The 18,673-nt window shown below is 43.0% G+C and overlaps 1 protein-coding gene across 1 annotated transcript in view; it reads right to left on the minus strand.

Moving 5' to 3' along the window:
- The window catches only part of RHEB (Ras homolog, mTORC1 binding), a 41,489-nt gene extending 22,900 nt beyond the window's left edge, over window positions 1-18,589 (minus strand). Inside the window, exon 1 of the mRNA XM_062621414.1 lies at window positions 18,377-18,589. Within this exon, the coding sequence (XP_062477398.1) occupies window positions 18,377-18,428 (52 nt within the window). The 5' untranslated portion in view covers window positions 18,429-18,589. The remainder of the gene's footprint in view (window positions 1-18,376) is intronic.
- Window positions 18,590-18,673: the final 84 nt, after the last annotated feature.

Consider the following 18,673-nt stretch of genomic DNA (forward strand, 5'->3'; position numbering starts at 1 on the left):
AGATGAGCCACAGGGAAGCTCTCCGGTCTTGGATTCAGCCACATACCCCCTTGGGATAAGTGCCATGCAACAGTATCCCACCAAACTAAGGCTTCCAAAGGGGACACAAGAAATTTAAAACCCAAGTCATTAATCCCCATTGCCTTGTCTCAGTCCATGCCCAAGAAGCACGCAGGACCATGTAAACAACCGCTTGGCTTGAACTTTGCCCCACAGGTTTTATTCCAGGCCTTTGACCTATACTCGAGGACAGAGAGGAAAATTAAGCTGACAATTTAGCTCCTATCTCCTCTTTCCCCAGAAAGATCGGGCAACATGCTCATAGAGAATTACAACATAAACATAACATCCACAAGAGAGGGGCCAAGGAACTGCACGCAACTGCGTTCACTGATGTGCTAACTCCATCTCAGAGCACTGCAGGGAGGAGGAGACACTGCAGTCTAAATGTGCACACACTGCTAGCACACTTCAGCCTAAAAGGCTGAGACAGCCTGCACACCAGCACCAAAGACTTGATTCATCGATTACTCAAAGGTGCATACCTCAAAAAAGGCTGAACTCTAATATGCCCTCATTTGGAATAAATGCCAAATGTTTTTTAGTTTGCTAAGCTTTCCTTTGCCGTATCCTCCATGCCAGTACTTCTAGTGTATCAGCTCTCCTCAAGTTTTAGGAAAATAAACACCGAGACCAAAAGAAGTGCCATGAGCAAAAGCAAGGCAAAGTCTGCTGGAAGTGGCCCACTGAACTGATGAAGACCTGCAATTTTGAGATGAAAAAGCATTTTTGAAATCTTACTGGAGAAGGTTATGGTTTAACCTTTTCATCCCGCAGAATCAGAGAGCTTAAACTGACTAGGAAGAAATAAAAAGGGCACCACTGGGGCAGGGCAGTAGGATGAGTCCTCCAGCTGTACTTGCTACGGTAACTCAAAGCACCAGATACTCTGTGGCACAGGAGTTGTTAAGCAAAATCCTCCATGTTTACCGACTCTCCCTCAGACAGAAGGTAAGGGCTTGTAGGAATGCGTTGTACAATGTTTAGAATACAAGCCCCAGGTGGCTGAAAGCTCAAGTTGTCCAGAAGTACCCAAATGGTATTTGCATACACAGTTCGTTATTTATGATATTACATGGGAGTGGTAAAGGGTTTTACATTGTCAAAACGGAAAAGGAAGAGGTTTTGAGAAGGAAAGCCACTTCAAAAACTGAAGCTGTCATACTTCTGTTCATACAATAGACCATTTGCTACATAAAACGGAACGTCCCATGAACACTCTGACTAGTGCAATCACATGCCATTGTGACTGTCAATGCAAAACAATTGCCAAACTGAGTTTTTACTCATCCTTTTACTTCTTGGACAAGAGCTGTGGTATTTCATCTAGCCTTAAAGTTCAAGTTTTACAACACCAGGCACTTTACCAAGACAAGTGGGCTTGTGCACAGCTTGCCTCCCCAAAGAGCACATGCCCTCACTTTGGTGCCCCATTACCTGCCTGCTGTCCCGATCCCACACCCTTATTCTCCTTGCAACAGGTAGAGGGAAAGACCAGATAAAATTTTATCTGCAGCCAACTTCACCCCAACCCCAGGAGACAGAAATGATGTAACTGACCAGCAAGCAAGTCAAACAACAGCTCCACAAGCAAGGCATTGTGCAAGCTTGATTCTGCAGCTGCCCTCTAACGTGGCATCTCCACGATGACGGCCACTGGCATCATACAGAAGTTTATCTCAACAGGAAGGATTTCTCAACACTTGAAATCATCTGCACAAGTGATCAGTAAACAATCTGACAGGGTCAAGAACAACAACTACTGAAGAGTTGCAGCTCTCCATTCTGTTAGAATTTTAGATGCAGAGTTTCTTTAACCCACCTTTTTCTATTAAAAACCCATTTATGAACTGTGCTTAATTATAAAACACTTTCAACAGCTGGCAGCACCTAATCCACTCCTACCACAAGCCTAGCATCTTACCTAAGTTAGTCTCTACCTAGATCTACTCAGTTATCAACAGAACAGATTAGTCTAGGTTTTGTATCAAAAGGGTTCAAGAAATTTCATAATGAAATGCTGTCAGCCATGTCAAATTAGATCAGACTTCCTGCATACCCAACTTTCAGTATCTCACAAACAGTTATGCTCAAATTACTATGCTTCTCAGAGATGAAGTTTTCACACTGAAAGTTACAATTTAACTTCAACATTGGTATCCTTATCTTTTTTAATTCAGAATACCAAGAGGCAGAAAATGGAGACACCAGTACTTCCAGTGCAGATTAACTATTCATTCTCAGAGCACAGAAAGGATCTCGGTGACTTCTTGGAGCAGACGGAGGGTAGCAAAGGGAATTACAGCAGCGCTCTTCAACAAAAATCTTTCCACAAGATAGCAGATAATCTCAGAACCCATCGCTAGTTCATCATTTGTCTCAGGCTTCATAACCAGCAACTTTCTATGGTTAGTTATGATTTCTCCTTTTCTCCTCCGCAGATACTAATTATGGCTATGCAGTTGCTAGTTTGCTGACTGTTGATACATAGTTCACTGAATTACTCTAATGACTATAAAAATGATACATCTGGGTCAATAAAGAATTTTGTTTCTAAACCTCTGGAGACAGTGATATAATAAGTAGTTTGTGTTTTACTCAGATGCAACCTATTTCTACTATTAGGCTTCTAATCACGAGGAATTACCATATATAAATTTCTACTTCGAGCCATAGCTTTTTCTGCTTTGTAGTGATTTCCTTGTGACATCAACACATCCAGTATGAGAATACCAGAATAAAAAATAATGCTGACAGGGAAAACTTTTGCTGACACACGGAGCTCAACTGGTGCCCTTGCTCACACGATTCCCATGCTTGATTCGCCACATGCTCCCCTGTCAAAGTGCTGTCTGCGCTTTTGGAAGGACAGATTGAAGGATCTGCTCTTACAGTCCTGTAAGGGCAAAAGCCTGAGGAACTTGATGAGGTATCTTTTGGTAATGTAATGAAGGACCTCAACAACAGAAGAGAACTTCATGATAAACCAAACAGCAGATCATCATTTCAGAAAAACACGAGATCTTTTTCAACTTTTGTGGCACTCCATCCCATTGCTGTAACTGTCCCCTGCCTTATCCTGATCTATTATTACATTAGGATATAAGGAAATGTACTTCACAGGCTAAGGCAAGGTACTGTAGCACAAATCACTTCTGCTGTAGAGGAGGAGGTTCACATGATAGTAACATCAAGAACACAAGCTTGCAGGGGGAAAAGAACACATGCTTGTTTCCTCTCCTTCTGCATTGCACAATCATCTTGAGGTTTATCAAAGGTATTCCTCTGCAAGCCAGAAGAAATCTGAGAAGCAGTCATTTAGAAAGGAAGTCAGATGGCTTCCTTTATTTTCTTCAGATTTCAAAGCAGCTGGTCAAACTCACAACTTCTGCTAGGTTGTCAGTGATGAGCCTTCAAAACACAGAGACCTAATAATGCTACCTAAATCATGTTTTCTGTAAAGAAAGCAAGAAGAGAGTGGGTGCTTTATTCCCCAATATGTAACAAAAATCCTGCTCCATCCTGCAAGCAGCAATCACCCCTCAACATTCACTTACACTTCATTGCAAGGTATTAGATGTACAGGCATGTAGAGAAAAATTCCACCATCTTCCCGCAACAGCTTAGTTGCCACTTAGAATCATAGAAGAGTTAGGGCTGGAAAGGACCTTAAGATCATCAAGTTCCAAACTCCCTGCCATGGGCAGGGACACCTCACACTAAACCATGACACCCAAGGCTTTGTCCAGCATGGCCTTGAACACTGCCAGGGATGGAGCATTCACAACTCCCCTGGGCAACCCATTCCAGTGCCTCACCACCCTTACAGTAAAGAATTTCTTTCTTTTTTCTTCTTTTTTTTCCTGTTTAAGTTTTAACCCATTACCCCTTGTCCTATCACTAGAGTCCCTAATGAAGAATCCCTCCCTAGCATGCTTATAGGCCCCCCTTCAGATACTGGAAGGCTGCTATGAGGTCTCCACGCAGCCTTCTCTTCTCTAGGCTGAACAGCCCCAAGTTTCTCAGCCTGCCTTCATACGGGAGGTGCTCCAGTCCCCTGATCCTCCTCGTCGCCCTCCTCTGGACTTTTCCAACAGTTCCATGTCCTCTTTATGTTGAGGACACCAGAACTGCACACAATACTGCAAGTGGGGTCTCATGAGAGCAGAGGGGCAGGATCACGTCCTTTGACCTGCTGGTCACACTCCTTTTGATGCAGCCCAGGATACGGTTGGCTTTCTGGGCTGCAAGCGCACACTGAAGCCGGCTCATGTTCACTTTCTCATCGACCAACACCCCCAAGTCCTTCTCCACAGGGCTGCTCTGAATCTCTTCTTCCAGATACTTCCAGGTGTCTGTTTTGTCTCCACTTAAGATAGTAACCTCAGCAAACGACTGCCAGAAGAAACATTTTATTTATTTTACTGCGTAGTCCAGCTACATCTGCTTGTTATCCTTGCTGGCAGAAAAACAGTGCCACAGTTTGCCTCAGATTTCCCTTTTAATAAGGGAAAGCAATTTTAATTTCACGTGTTTACTATCAGTTATCAAAGACGAAAAGCCATTATAAGGCTTAAAAAAATTCCAGTAAATTTCTATGGCACGTATCTCACCTGGCCATGGTATGCATAGGTGGTTACATCCAAGATGCTTTAAAAAAGGTCAAGTGAACTACATCTTGGGGTCTCCTAACTATGAAGGAAATTCAGACATTCATACCCCAGACAGTCAACTAATAGTTGCTAAGATAAATACCATTCTCTGTGTTCCCTTCAGACTTCCTGCAGAATCTGTGCATTCCCACAGCACCTTCCCCCCCACAGCACCATGCCCAAAATATTTCAGGTGGTAGTAAAAATTGAGGCAACTTGACTCTGCTGCTAGCCTAATTATCAAACATATTTCTAAACTACAAGTTACGCAGTACAACTTGATATGCAGCACTTCTGTCCTGGTTTCAGCTGGGCATAGTTTTTTTCCTAGTAGCTGGTACAGTGCTGTACTTTGGGTTTAGGATATGAATGTGATGACACACTGATGTTTCAGTTGTTGCTGAGCAATGCTTATACTAAATTGAGGACTTTTCAGCTTCTTATGCCCTGCCAGCAATAAGACTGGCAGAGGGGAGCAAAGTGAGGGGAGCACAAGAAGCTGGGAGGGTATACAGTCAGGGCAGCTGACCCAAACTGGCCCAAGGGATATTCCATACCATACAATGTCATGCTGAACAATAAAACTGGGCTGAGGAGGCAGAGGCCCACTGCTTGGGGACTAGCTGGTCATCGGTCAGCAGGTGATGAGCAACTCCACTGCGCATTACTCGGTTTGTATGTTCTTTTATCATTATTATTATTTTCCATTTCTTTTCTGTCCTGTTAAACTGTCTTTATCTCAACCTACGAGTTCTCCCTTTTTTACCAATTCTTTTCCTCATCCCACTGGATTAGAGCTAATGAATGGCTGTGCAGTGCTTAGCTGCCTGCCAGGTTAGAACCACAACCACCTCTAAAGGTAAGTTTATTAAGCTTAAAGATCAGAACCTAATGTTTCAGTTTATGACACAGAGTGAAAGAACCTGAACTTTGTACTGATTTCCCCCCTGAAGAGGGAAAATTCAACTTGTACTGCTGGGTAGAAGCCAAGTCCTCTCTCCCTGTGCACACACTTCAGGCAGCTAATTAGGTATTTGAGTAAACTTGACCTTTCCTTGGATCATCAGCTATGTACAACATGAAATGTCTTTGAAAGATACTTTTAGTAACAGTCTTTGTTTCATCATGAAATCAGTTTTAATTGCCATATCATTAGAAATAAAAATGTGTATCTCTTGCTTTAATGCATTCCGTGCATTCCCCATTTCCATCTTCAAGATTTTCATTTCAGCACAAGAGAATGAACTCTCAACTTCCAGTCAACTCTTCCTTGATGCTAAAGATCACTGGGGTGTACAACTTAAATTACCTTCCTGCAAGCCAGAAATACCAGGACTAGCAGATTCTAAGCACTTCCTCAGGAAGTGGATCTCTCCAGCTGCAGCTGCCTGAACCAGATCTCCACCCGCTGCACAAACACTGCCTTTACTACGCTTGCAGCACAGTTGAATCTAATAGCAGAAGCCAATGAACTCCATGCACACCGCATGGGATAAAACAGCTGCTTAGGTTTACCAGGGGCTTGCAGCCATAATTCTTTTTGTTTGGTTGGTTTTTTTTTCATTTCTACACAACTGGCTGAAGTTAACACCAGCCACTTTAAGTTACAAGTTTTTAAACTCATCATTTCTACTGGAAACCAGGATAAACTGTTCTCTTCCTTTCACTGCAAATCTGTTATGTTTCTTATGTATAAGACCTCCTTATCTACACCAGTAACAGAGAAAGCTTTAATAGCACAGAACCCTTAGCAAGATCAAAGATTTCAGTCTTTCAATGGATCAGTACTGTTTAACTGAAATGCAGCCATTTTCCTTGAACAGGATCTTTACAAGGACTGGAGCTACAGCATTCGCTGTTGCCAACACTGTGGTCACCATACCTCACCACTGCTTACAACCAGGACCAAGCAGAGCGTAAATTCTGAAAATATCAGTGAAATTCTGCTGGCATAGTTTTAAAAAGGCGTGTCTGGAGCTTGTCCCCGAGTGTATCGTAATGCCAAGTAACTCGATGGAAATTCAGCTGAAATGGTGAAGAATGGACCCTCTTGGCAGTACTACTGAAATGTATGGAACCACAGGACCTCTAGATTCTTCTTGGAATTGCAAGAACAACAGTAAGACAGGTATTTCTCTCCTCCTTGTCGTGCGATGACAGAAGGCAAACACCTGACAAAATCCTGACAAGAGAGCAATGGTAACATCCCCTTCTCTTGGTAACATCAGCCAAGCAAATAATGCGATTATACATCCAGCAACTATAGCTAAGAAATTTCAAGCTTATTCCAAGGGGAGCTCCACAGAACTTTTTGCCAACCTGTAGCAAAAGCTGGAAGATACTACTGATTTCTCGCAACAGCAGCAAGCTACTTTTGTAACTTACTAAACATACATAAAAATAAAACTGCGTAATAATCACTACAAGATTTTAGCAACAAAAGGCAGCTTCAGCCTGCAGCAGTATGTATGACTACAAAGTAGTCAGTCAATGGCAGCAGGCTCTTCATGTCTCCACTGATGGTCCAAAGTTTGATGAGCCCAGTGTCAACAAATGCCAGCAACATATATTGCAGCCAAAACCCGACTTTCATGAAAAGTCATGCTGCTACTGGCATTCAACATCAGCACACCGAGCTGTTTACTTGCCATGACCTCCATTAGGGGAAGTTCCCAAAGCTGCATGAAGCATGAGGAACCGCAGAACCACCCTGACAACACAGAATTACAGAACAGTTTGGGCTGGAAGCAACCTTAGCCATCCAACTCCACCTGCCCACTACGGGCAGGGACATCTTCCACTAGACCAGGTTGCTCAAAGCCCCATTCAATCTGGCCTTGAACACTTTCCTCTCTTAGCACAAACCAGAAAAGATGTCTTCAGGGATACTGACTGACAAAGATTAGCACTGCCTCTCCCTTTCACCAGTGGAGCAGGACATGGCCAACTCCATCACACCTCTGTTAACAGATGCATAAGTAGACACTGACACAGTCTTTACTCATGATCGTGCTGCTGAGCACTGACAATTTTAACTCTTCTGTGCGAGCCCAAGGCTGCTGTGGATCTATATATAACATGCCAACACAAAACCCAGTATGCCTAAGCTTCCTCTACAAAAACTGTCTCTCATCAGATTCAGATAACTTTTGGTAAGTTACTGTTGTCCAATTCAAACCTAGAACTTCTTCGAATTAACTTCGTAGGCATCTTTCATTTTCCTTCTGCTTAACATACAAAGTTCCTCCCATCCATTAATGGGGGTTGAAGAAAGCCACAAGCTGTTAAATTCTATCTTCATACCACAGCACTTTATACAGCTAGAGTTAGACATTAACCATTCCCCACTAACTGACAGCAAGCTTTTTTCTGTTACATACCCAATCAACATTACAGAGCAGCCCCTGAATGCAGAGGATAATCTGTTAACAGTAAGGTTTACAGTAATAATATACCAAAATCACAGCCACACAGACATGGGTAAGACAACAGGAAAAAAAAACCCAGCAGACTCTGGAGAACAGATAACACCATGCTGAGTACCAGAAGAATCATTTGAGCCCAAGCCTTGGGAAATTTTAGGGGAATTTAAGAAAAACATCCATCAGATATGACATGACAGTTTATTTTGCCATAGGGCAGAGAAGACAGACTAGGTAACCCTTGTTTGCTATTGCAATACTATAACGTTCTTGCCTGTCACAGCAGCCACCTGGCTTTCTTACCTTCCTAACCAGTGTGTAGCCATCCATCCATTGGCTCACAAGGTATTTCACATTGAGCATTTTCAAAGAGGAATCACACTTTTCTCAGTTTTCGTAATATTCAGGATAAAAATGTCATAATAAAGAACTCTGATCCTTGCAAGGAAGAACAACAACAAAAACACAGAACAAACTGAGGAAAAAAAAAACCCACCCTACACCCCATTCCCACCTTCCCCCCAGCCATTTGAAAATACCCAGGGAGGTAATTGAATACGACAGTTGCAACTTGACATTAACCCATTTTTTCCATTTAGATTGTCTTTCACAAGTGGAAAGTCTTCCAGCCAGTCCCACTCCAGCACCTGAGGAAGCACTTGCCAACAGAAGCTGGATTCTTTACTTCCCAGCACTCCACTAGCACAACTATGCAACCTGGACAAGCAGTTGAGTATCAAGCTACAGTTTAAGACAACTTAACTTCAGGCCAACCTTCAAGAAACAGGGCAGTACATTGTGTGCATCTGCTGTACAAGTGTCAACAGAAATAAAATTAAGAGTGCAATAGTGATTATTACTCTGTTATTACCCAGTTAAATCATAAATTAATCCAGCTAATCTTAAATTCAAGTCTGTTTCAAACAGTATCTAAGAAATCAAGTACATCCCATCTACTTGGCAGAAATGAATGAAATGTTAACTATTACAGGCAAACAGGTCAAGCGCCTGTTATACCATCGGTACAGCAAAGACTTTCAGTAGTTGCTTACTTCCTTATCCTGGCTATCTGGAAAATAAACCACATCTTATTTTTTGGTTTTCATACTTCCATGCTGAGAGAGGTACAGCCCAACTTTCCTCACAATAAGCTGCCCCTAAATCTTGGGTCCCTTTTCCATACTGTCCCTTTTTCTCCTTACCAACCTTCACTTTTAAACCCTTTCAACTTCTGGGATGTACAGCCCATGCCCATACATAAGCAGCTGGATACCATAACAATGGGATGTTCATACGACCATTTTCAGCAAAACACAGCATATACCCTACAGTCTCACCATGTGCTATACATTGTGTATAACAGTGTGCGTTTTTAAGATCACAATCTTTTTGCCTGGAAATGCAAAGAGAGAAGATATCACCTTATTTTTCTGTACTACCATTAACTTAGACTTGTTTCACAGCAGTTGGCTGTGACAAAAATACAACCCAACGCTAGGCTTACGAACACCATCTGAGACACTACTCTAGAAGAAATATCAACAAGATAGTCAATGAAACAGTAATGGAAGTTTAACTCTTCCTCTGTCTTCTCATCACACTCAGGATAAAAGTGTGCAGTTAATAAAGGACAAGCAGAGCAAAGGTTTGGATACCATTAACACTCCTTGATACACTCTTTAGAAAGAACAAGATTCTGAAGCACTCAGATAACTTTCTACTCTTCTCAGCCTTACTGTTCATAAAAATTTGAATTACCTTACATTCCAACAATTTGTAGATTGAAGTTTAGCAACCACAAAAGGCTTATGAGAATTTTGTCAAACTTTTTCTCCAAACATGAAAAAAAGTCAAAACAGCACAACTAAGATCTTCTATTAGAAACAGACATTTCAAAGAAAGCAACACAGAAGAATGTAGTACAGCAAACTAAGAAACATGGTGCTTGTTTGTATGCACATTTTAAAGCAGAAACTGCCATTTCTAATTAAAAAAGCTAATTTTGAAACAGATTCTAGAACACCAAAGATTTGTTATTAATGGAGGACCAAGCCTTGAAGCAAAACACACTTTACTGCATTAATGTCAAGTGCTTGAGTGTTTTGACAGTTCGTAGGACAGATTTAATAGAGTTTTCCTGCATAATATGCATCCCAGCTCTTTTGCATATAGCTAGCGTACCTTTAGAGGACGTTGTACATCTTGAATGAAGCTTTGGCAATATAATCTGACAAGCTGTTGAAGCTAGACAGATGTATCCCACTAACTAAGGAGACAATGTTGTCAAGAGATGCTTTCGTATCATAATTTTGTATTACACTTGCACATGTTCACACCCACAGACAGAAGACCACTTATGTATTCCCTCTTTTTCCAAATTAAAATTCATTTAACTCAGTACTCCACAGAATACAAATAACTAGCTAAGACTGTCATGCATACTGCTCTGGTTCCTGTAATCTGAAATACCTAAGAATTCTGATATTCCAGAAGTATTAACTCCTCTTACTTTGAGACTGCAGTGTAATATTAAAAAAAGAGATCTGAAAGGAAATTTCACTGCTTAAAGCACAATCTGTCAGGGAATTGTGATATCTTCAGTTCATATCTATTTAATACAGAAGCACCACAACTTTTCTGAACAATCCTTCATACGGTTTTTCATTCTTTAAAAGGCCTTCAGAAATCATTCACTTAGTCTTATGCCTCAGAAGATTAATTTTTGGTAATTATCCACAAACTCTAAAGGATTTAGTCCAAATTAAACTGCTATAAAGTTCCTCCTCATGTTCTAGGCACAAGTTCTCTAATTCACGCAAGAAGTCCAGCGAGAAATTCCAAGCAGGCTTCCTTTTTGCAGGAGCCCAAAGACTCAAGCTATTCTTCACTTGTTTTCATCTTGATTGATACATTATGATTGATAATCCAAAATCTGCACTTTTGAGAACTTGTATCATATTTATACCACTACCTTTTTCACCACTGTATCATCCTGCATCCTTCATACAACTATATTCAAAATTCACATGTACAGTAATTAAAGTCCATATGGTAAACTGAAAAAGAACCAGTTCACCTAAACAGATTAAGTAGTTGTGAATCATCTCTATGCTGCAATAGTGTCAGTAAATACCTACAACTAAAGGAGTCAACCAGGTTAAGGAGTTAATTCGTAGTTGCAGGAAACTGATTTTGTAGGGTATTTCAGCAAACACAGAAGATTACTCTGAAAAGAAACAGAGCCTTTAGATTTGCTTCAACTAGGGAGGCAATCAGTGATTCTGAATGCCTTACACTTCTTTGTACAGGCTGTAGTGAGGTAGGTGTCAGTCTCTATTTCTAAGTAACAAGTAATAGGACAAGAAGAAACGGCCTCAAGTTGTGCCAGGGGAGGTTTAGGTTAGACATTAGGAAAAACTCCTTCACTGGAAGGGTTGTCAACCACTGGAACAGGCTGCCCAGGGAAGGAGTTGAGTTACCATCCCTGGAGGTAATTTATAAGATGCATAGATATGGCACTTAGGGACATGATTTAGTGGTATACTTGGCAGTGCGAGGCTTACAGTTGAATTTGATAATCTTAAAACATTTTTTCCAACCTGAATTATTCTATGATTGTATTCTGCAGCAAAACACCTGCACCACCAAGCACTTCCAGAAAATTCTAGATCACATCACCTGAAGCATCATCTGGATTTGAAGACTTCAGAACGCGGTTTAGATTTACCCCAGGTCAAACATCTTTCTTTGCCTCAATTCTGTATGAAATGTTTAAATAACCTTCTGTAGTCAAATCTAATCAAGAATCTTGAAAAACTTGATTTTTTCATGGCTCCCTGATGCACATTTCCCCACCTTTACAAGGCTATTTTTTTGTCAAGGGAACTACTCATGCTCAAAAGGCCTGCTGTGGAATGTTTAGGAAAAAGCATTAACACTTACCTGGAGTGATGGAGAAAAATACTTTCAGATGTAGTTTCAGAACAGGTCTGACTGAAGCAAAGTCTGGATAGCCACAGAGAGCCTGCTCTACCCTCCCCCAAACAGCTCACTTCTGTCCCCACTCCCTCTGTCAGGGTTGTACTTTCAAAGCTGACCAACTGAATGATAGGAAAACTTTTCCGTCTGGCTCCTTCACTTTTCCAAGAAATCAACTGCCTGAGGTGGTTACCAGACCCCCAGCACACCAGAGCCAGCACCCAGGTGAGGGTAGGAAGGTGCAACTTCCAGCTACAGTGCAGAGTTAGCTCCACTTGCCCCACACAGTTCATTTGCATCTGCCTTCATCACATAGCAATTAAAAAAGAAAGTAGCAGGGACATCTCTTGGGAAAAGCTGCACTTCAAACCACATTTCAGCACTTTGTTCAAAAACTGCCTCAGTTTACTTCCTTGCTACAATTTCAATGCAAGCATCTTCTTCCACCCCAGGAAATTCAGCATCCACTGTACTTTGTATTCCTCAAGACAGAAATATAACCTTGAAGAGTCCACATTCGTATGTTTTTAGTAACCTTAATTATCTTAAATCTCATTAAGAGGTCTGTCAGGCAACATATAACACGGACTTTATTCACATTCTTCCATTTTCCCCATCCCACACACCCTCATTTGCAGGAGAGCTGTGATCAGTGTGCCAAAAACAGAGGAAAGCAAATGTCCTGACCAGGATTGGAAGAGAGAAATTTTAAGCAACCACCACTCTCTCCAACTCAGGAAGCACATTTTGGTTTCTCACATTATCAAATTCACAACAAATTTGCCATTCACTTCAAATATAGTCCTTGGAAAACAAAAGGAAGCCTATCATGTCCTTAAGGAGACAGATTCACCACTGACAAGGGCAGCTTCGTGTTTTTACATACCGTGCTTCATGTCTGCAGCTTCCGATTTCAGAAAATTTGAGATGCCACCGGGCAATTTTGACTCATGCAGGATTTGCAGAGATTGAGTGCATTACGAACAACCCACAGAGAAGCTGTTTCAATTTTAGATTGAGCACGCAATTAAGTCGAGCAGTTTTTAAAATACACCCTTGAATGTCACCTTCAGGAAAGCTACAGGAAGTTAATCATAATTGGTAGTTTATCACATTTTAGCCTGCTCTTCTAATCCCAAACATGTGGTTATGCCAAGTTTCCACAGCAGTGTGTACCGCAGAGGTTTACTCAGAACCTACATTTACGGCAGTGTAGTATATCTAAATGAAGTGCTTAGACTTTATACAGCTTATAAATTGCAGGAGCTGCATTTCACTTGGTTTCTCCTGTCAACATTAACTAGAAGTTGAGTAATCAAATACTCAAACACTCAAATATACAAGCGAAACCTGCAAGTGTTACCCTTAAGAGATGTGAGTAGGCAATTGAAGAGTTAAGCTTGGAACAGTGTCCTCAAATAACCCTACTGTGGCTTGATATTACAGCTGAACATGCTGCCTCTAGCGCTTCCAGCTACTGCTATCAAATGCGCTGTAGCAACTTTCACTGTTCAACAGCGCAGTCAGTCACACCGAAATGCAATTAAAGCTGGCATTTCCAGCCTCATTTCAGTCCCCTGGTAGCTGCAGCCTTTCCTTTTAGCAGCACTGCTGTACCCCGGTAGCGCAAATGCAGTCCTAACAAGCAAAACGCTGTGAAAATAATATCGGCACTTACTAGGGACTCGGCAGAATGTTAACCTCGGGTATCGGCTGGATCCTGAACCACTCAATTTTCCTGTTAAATCTCAGGCTTTCCAACACTGCGGACACAACCAATTCTGCAAACCAAATTACAGCACACGACAGCAGTAATTTCTCCATTCCTTCTCTCTTGACATTTACACGGGCAATTTATTGCCTGCTAAAATTACCACTTCCCTCTGCCCAATATCAAAGGGCTACCTCCTCAGGGCAGCATACTACTGTGCGAACAGATGCCATCTTTCACAAACGAAAAGCAAAGCCTCAGCTCCATTTCACAATACGAGCCTCCTAATATTCAAATAACTCCCGTTTTTAAAACAGTACATACATTTTATCCCAACCATTATTCTTACCACTTACAGGTACATACTAATGGTACTGCTTTTTCTGCCTTTCTTGCCTTCAAGCAAGGTGGAAGGGGGAGAAGTGTTTTTTACTTTAGCTTAACACAGGCACCTGGAAGCCGTTCCCTATAAATCTAACCTTGACAGATAATTTTGTTCCATCATAGTTTTTCTGCTACCTGCATGCTGCAGTCCCAGATTGTGACTACTTCTGCCTGCAGCATGGACTTCTCCCCACCTACGCAAAAAAAGTCAATTTATTTAGCTGTGAAAGAAAACAGGTATGTCACCACTAACGTAACTGGCTTTTCCCCTCAGAACTATAAACTGGCCAGGAGAGCATTTTCAGATCAACAGTCCAAACGTGTAAAATTTAGAAACAGAATTCCCGTTTCTGGAAGTACACCTGTAAGCATGAGTTATATGAACAGCAAAAGCCAAATCAGGCTGAGATAGTAACCTACAACTGAAGCAGCTAATCCAGACAACACCTCCTTGCTTATCTTAAATCCATCAGTTCAGTGTAATACAGAGAATCCCAGTAATAAGCTACTTCGTGAGATGATCTAAGAAACCTCCTCTTTCATATAGGCATTTGTGGTCTGAATTTATATTTCTTCTATAAACAAAACAGAACACAAAGCATTTCAGACAACCATACACTGCTTTTTAGAGCGGCTGTTACTCTGAGAAGAGTCAGAAAACCTTAAGTCCTGCTTGATTTATTTTCATGCAAATCCATTATTTCCAATGATATCGGACATAGTATGACCAAAATACAAATACAAAGATTCTTCTCAGTGAAGGCAGGAACTTTTAAAAATTTTATGCTTCATCACATGTAAGACAGATTTTTTTCCAGAATCAAATCACAAGTAGCTGGTCTGCTCTGGTCACATACCAAGTAACAGTAATCAAAGTCAAGTTCCTCCCATTGTGAAACTAGTGGATCTTGGGATGAAATCCATCTGATTTCTACTCTGAACCTCACTGAGAGAGGCACACTTACATAATGGAATTTAACTTTTTTAGACCAATTTAAGCCTGAGCAAAAACCAAAGGAGACATTCTTGTGTGATTTTGTCGAGTATCATGCCACAACCTGTATTCTATATCCACATATAATTGGCCTTCCTCACCAAAAAAAAAGTCCTGAAGTTTCTGGCAAATATTCTGTCTGCATCTTTGAAAGTACATCTGCCTGGGAATTCATAGGCTCCCACTGTGACCTCTCCCATCAGCAAAGAATATTAGTTTCACATATGAAAGGGTTGATGGTAGTGTTGAAAGACAGAGGGAGTGTTTTCAAACAAGTAGACTCCTGAACTTTCTATTCCGAGAACTACTGTATCAGAATACCACTCCCAACCTCTTGTCTATCTGACAACAGCACTGGGGAAAGAATAAAATTTAATTAAATTATATAATACATTACATTTATGTATTGAAATAAAATTTAATAAAAAGAAACAAAGGCTTAGCATGAAGCCAGTACAAGATTCAGATTCACGGTCAAGCCTGGCTATTACTATACACGCTCATAAACTGAAAGATCTGCAAAACTGTTGAATCACTAACTACAGGGAACAGATCAGTGCTTGAAATATGTCATCAAAACCTGGCTATTTCAACACGTAATTGAAAGAGACACAGGAAAAAAAAAGCTCACCATTTTCTGATTAGCTTTGTCTCAAGCACCATACAAACCACAAGGAAAGCATGCAGCCTCACAGATCAGGTCACACAAGGATTTATGCTAACCTTATAAAACTATAAACATTTTACAGCTCAGCAGAGTTAGCCACCCTCATTCCAGGGTCAAGATTAATATTACTGGCAAAGCAAGGTAGCTCCCCAATTATAAAAGAAAACTGATGAAACATTTCCTTCCAGTCCTTCAGATTTTGGAATTACTCCTCATCTTAACAAACATCAGCTCTATTCAGATGTTGCATTTTCCCCAGAAGAAACTCCCTTCATTTTCTACCACCCAAAAGCTGGTTGTCCTAAGAAGAGACTAGATCCTTTCTTAGTCAGGGTTCAAGCAATATTCTTGACACCATAATACAAAGCAAGACTTACTCAAAAGCTTCTCTGAATCTAAATTAAGTGGCTATCCTCCTGAACTTTAGGAGGCATACCTGGACAAGCACAGGACCCAGTCTGTATCTCATAGTTTCACTTTCTTGTTTTTCTAACAACTTTACAAGTCCCCAATGGCCTGTTTCTACTGCTTAAACTTTTACATAAGTCATGTAAGCCTATAAATGTCATGCTTCCGTATTTGACAAGAGTAACACTACAGTTTTAAAATGCAAAATTTTTACCTAAGGTGTAACACATCAATGTAACACAGGACAATGAAAGGAAAACACATGAAACCATGTTTCCCCTCCCCCCCCCTTAATTCTACATTCACATAACTTGTAGCTGTCCTAATAAAACCGATTTTGCCCCATTAATCCTAATACCATACTAGTCTCAGAAAACTAGCTTAAATACTTCAGCAGTAAGTTTTAATAGACATCAGGTAATTTTTTGCCTCTCCTTTCTGTATTAGTATTGCTCAAAACACCACCACATTAACAATACTACACTTCTGCTTTTCCTCAACTGAGCACCTACCCTACAGATTCCTTGACTACTGCTTGTCAACAGTTAAAAGACTAAAGCTCAACAGTGCACCCAGGCCCCAGCACAGACATCTAAATAACAGAATTTCAAGCATTCTTCCATCCCACTTACACTGCCCATTGCCTGTTTTCAGCAGTGCTTGAAAAGCAAAAACAGAGAAGAAAACATAACACACAAGACAGACAATGAAACACTGCAATAAGTAATGTCAAATATACTTTGCATGCTAATCAATCTACTACTCACTGCTCCTTTTAAGGAGTAGACAAATTCATCATCCTATTTACACTGCCCCGTCTCAAAGTCAGGCTGCAGTTACATACAAACTCTAAGAAACAGCTCAGCTTATTTAACTTTTTTTTTGTAATCTTAAAAAAGTATTTTTAAAGGGTTCTTTTCTCTGAGTGCATAATGAAAAATAATTACTGATTTAGCCACTACTTTAATGTAAAAAGACTTTTTATAGCAGCATATCTCTCTGTAGCATCTTCTTTTTCTTCCGACCACACATTATCTTCAGCATTGATCTAAGCTTTTAAGTCTAATCGATTAGGATTGCTGTGCTACGTCTTATTCCCCTTTGCTCTAAGAACCTGAACGTTCAAAAAAATGAAACTGTTTTCCATCAAAGGCAGTGAATACGGGAGCAAACGATTACAGGTGCGGGCAGTTATGGCACATACCCCCTGTCAGCTGCTATAGACTTCTGCTGGACGCTTCCAGGAGGTTCCTCCACTCGGCTCAGCCCGCGCTGGGTTGTACCAGCGGCGCTGCGCAAGAGCAGCATCGTCCCGTGCTGAGGACACCGGTGGTCAGCGCGGCCCCCCGGCCCCGGGAGTGCGCCCAGCCCCACAGCCGGCTCCGCTATGCGCCGGTGCGGGCATGATACGCCTCTACGGAGGCAAAAATGGCCAGAAACGGGCAACAGGTCAACCCAGCTTCCCCTTGGTGGTCAAAACTGGCTCTAAATGCTGCCTAGGGCGCGTCTAGAGGGGGGGTCGACCACGGCTCCCTCGAGGCAGCAGGACCAAAACGCTGCCGGTCCGCCCCTCCTCCCTTACCGGGCCCAGGAGCTGACAACCGCCCGTGCCGACAGCGCTCGGCGCGTCCCCTCGTCCGCCGGGAACGGCAGCACCTGGGTGCGGGGGGAGGTTAACCCCTCTGGGGGGGGCTGCCAGCACACCAACAGCCATCAGGGGAGCCGGGACCCTTCTCCTCTGCCCAGTTCTCCGAGGCCGCGCGCGCCGCACCGCGCTGAGGGAAGGCCCTGCCCGGCGGGCGAAACTTCCTATTAAGGGCCCCGCGCCCGCAGCCCCGGGCCCGCAGCGCTCTGCGGCGCCGCCATGGCGGGGCCCGCCCGCCCGCCGCGGCTGCGCGCTCCCGGCGGCGGGAAGCGGCCCTCCCCTCCCTCTCCTCCCCGCCGCCGCTGCTGCTGCACCTGCTGCCGCGAGGGAGGGCGATGCGGCGGGGCCGGGCAGCGGGGCGCCGCACAGCCCGGGACGGGACGGCGCGCCCCAACGGCCCCCCACCCCGCACACCCCTCCTCCCCGTCGCTCCTCGCGGCGCGCCCCACACTCACCCACGCTCCGGTAGCCCAGGATCGCGATCTTGCGGGACTTGGACGGCGGCATCTTCTCCCCGCCCAGCCCCGAACCACATCAAGGGCGGCGGCTGCGGCGGCGGCGGTGTCGGTGTCGGCGGGCAGCTGACGGGGAACGGGGCGCGCCGCCAGCGACATGCGGCGGGGGGCGGAGGGGGAGGGGCGGCGGAGCGGCGGCCCGACCGCACGGGACCCGCGGCGCCTGGCAGCAGCGGCGGCGCCCGCCCCACGTGACCGCCGGGCTCGCCAGCCCCTCACGTACCTGTGCGTCACGCG

Source organism: Pezoporus occidentalis, unplaced genomic scaffold, assembly GCF_034315485.1.
Source record: "Pezoporus occidentalis ecotype Australia unplaced genomic scaffold, CSIRO_AGI_Poc_V1 ctg23, whole genome shotgun sequence".
In the NCBI taxonomy this organism is placed as follows: domain Eukaryota; kingdom Metazoa; phylum Chordata; class Aves; order Psittaciformes; family Psittacidae; genus Pezoporus; species Pezoporus occidentalis.